The 1,535-nt window shown below is 40.6% G+C and overlaps 1 protein-coding gene across 1 annotated transcript; it reads left to right on the forward strand.

The window, feature by feature from the left end:
* On the forward strand, nucleotides 1-1,535 carry LOC130998244 (uncharacterized). Its single transcript, XM_057923676.1, has 3 exons — nucleotides 1-987; nucleotides 1,080-1,463; nucleotides 1,524-1,535. The coding sequence occupies exons 1-3, from the start codon at nucleotides 313-315 to the stop codon at nucleotides 1,533-1,535; spliced, it is 1,071 nt and encodes a 356-aa protein (XP_057779659.1). The 5' UTR covers nucleotides 1-312.

Below are 1,535 nucleotides of genomic sequence, written 5' to 3' on the forward strand. Positions count from 1 at the left end.
TGCTAGTTCTTCGGGTATTTTTTTTTACGTTTTGGTTGTTTTGTTTATATATGTAGTTGGTTGTGGTGGTGGTTTGTATATTGTTTTAATTTTTTTGATCTTGCGTTGGTTCTGGTTAACTGATTTTCATTTAAAAATGAATCACTTGTTTGTCTGTCTGTAGATGCTCGTGCCTTTGTATCAGGCCGATGTGATACGAGTTATTTGCAATTGATTAGGGACGGGTTAAATGCTGCGAATCTTGAATTGTTTCGTGCTTCTTGCTTCGGCCATTTTTTGCAGTTAAAAAGTCTGCAATTTCAGGGGCAATTAATGTTTATATTGTATAGGAATATTGATAAGAATAGTTTAGAGCGTAGGAAGCTTGGTTTTAGGTTTAATAATAAGGTTGTTGAATTAGGCCCACCTGAGTACTTAGCTATAAGTGGTTTGAGGTTTTCCGATTGGTCTGCACCGCCCACACGATCTGATTTTCATCATGATGTATTTGGTGGTGATCAAGTGCTTTATTTAGATGACATTGTTAAAAAATTTGACCATCATGCAACGAGTAGTGGAGGGGCTAGTGAGAATTGCTTGAAATTAGCTCTTCTGCTTGTTTTGTACGGTCTGCTCTTGCCGAGGCATAAAACACATAAGCGCATAGAAATTGAATACATTCATCTAGTTGATGATCTGGCCAAATTCAACCTTTATCCCTGGGGACTTGTTAGCTATCAGTTTTTGGTGACAGTTTCGCACAATGCGAGGCTGATAGTTGATGATAAACTAGCCAGCAACCAGTCACCCGCCTTCGATGCATGTGGATGCACAATCGTTTTGCAAGTTTTTTTATATGAAGTGTATAAAAAACTTGGCGAGATGTGTGCCACAAGGGTAGAAAGTGCCGAATCTTTGCATCCGCGCATGTTGCGATGGTCTACAGAAAGTTTCTACAAGCTTGATGTGCTTATGGAATACTTCAAACCAGAATTTGAAAATGAGATTGTAAGTTACTATTCTATTGCAAGTATTTAATTTTTTTTTATTTGGACCAACACACATACTGAAAATGTAATTGTTTTTAAAACTATGTGCAGCGGCCGATTGTATTTGATGAGTTTGAGATGCGACTCATAGAACACATTGGATTCGATACGGCTGTTGGAAGCCCTATTGCTATCGATAAGCTGTTGCATCATGTTCATTTGTTGGATCCCGAGCCCAAGTGGAAGAAGCGGAAGGCTGGCGATGGCGCGAGTACTAGTGCTCCCAAAAAGCAGCGGACGGCTGGCGATGGCGCGAGTACTAGTGCTCCCAAAAAGCATCGGAAGGCTCATGATGGCGCGAGTACTAGTACTCCCAAAAAGAAGCAGACAGAAGTAGGCTGTGAGCAGCCGGCAACTGAGAAAAGGAGAAGGTCTTCGCGGTTACATAAAGATGAAGATGCAGCGCCCGTTCATGGGCAATGCTATTGTGAATCAGTAAGTCTCGTGTGCATGTATATTAAACCTAATCACATATTAAACTAACGAAATTTGAAGGCTGCCAAGTAG

Source organism: Salvia miltiorrhiza, chromosome 8 (genome assembly GCF_028751815.1).
Source record: "Salvia miltiorrhiza cultivar Shanhuang (shh) chromosome 8, IMPLAD_Smil_shh, whole genome shotgun sequence".
NCBI lineage: Eukaryota > Viridiplantae > Streptophyta > Magnoliopsida > Lamiales > Lamiaceae > Salvia > Salvia miltiorrhiza.

Bases quoted from the DNA above. Each gene is read 5' to 3' on its own strand.
- LOC130998244 (XM_057923676.1), top strand. From the start codon at position 313: ATGTTTATATTGTATAGGAATATTGATAAGAATAGTTTAGAGCGTAGG. The intron at 988-1,079 runs GTAAGTTACTAT...AACTATGTGCAG, and splicing joins CAGAATTTGAAAATGAGATT to CGGCCGATTGTATTTGATGA.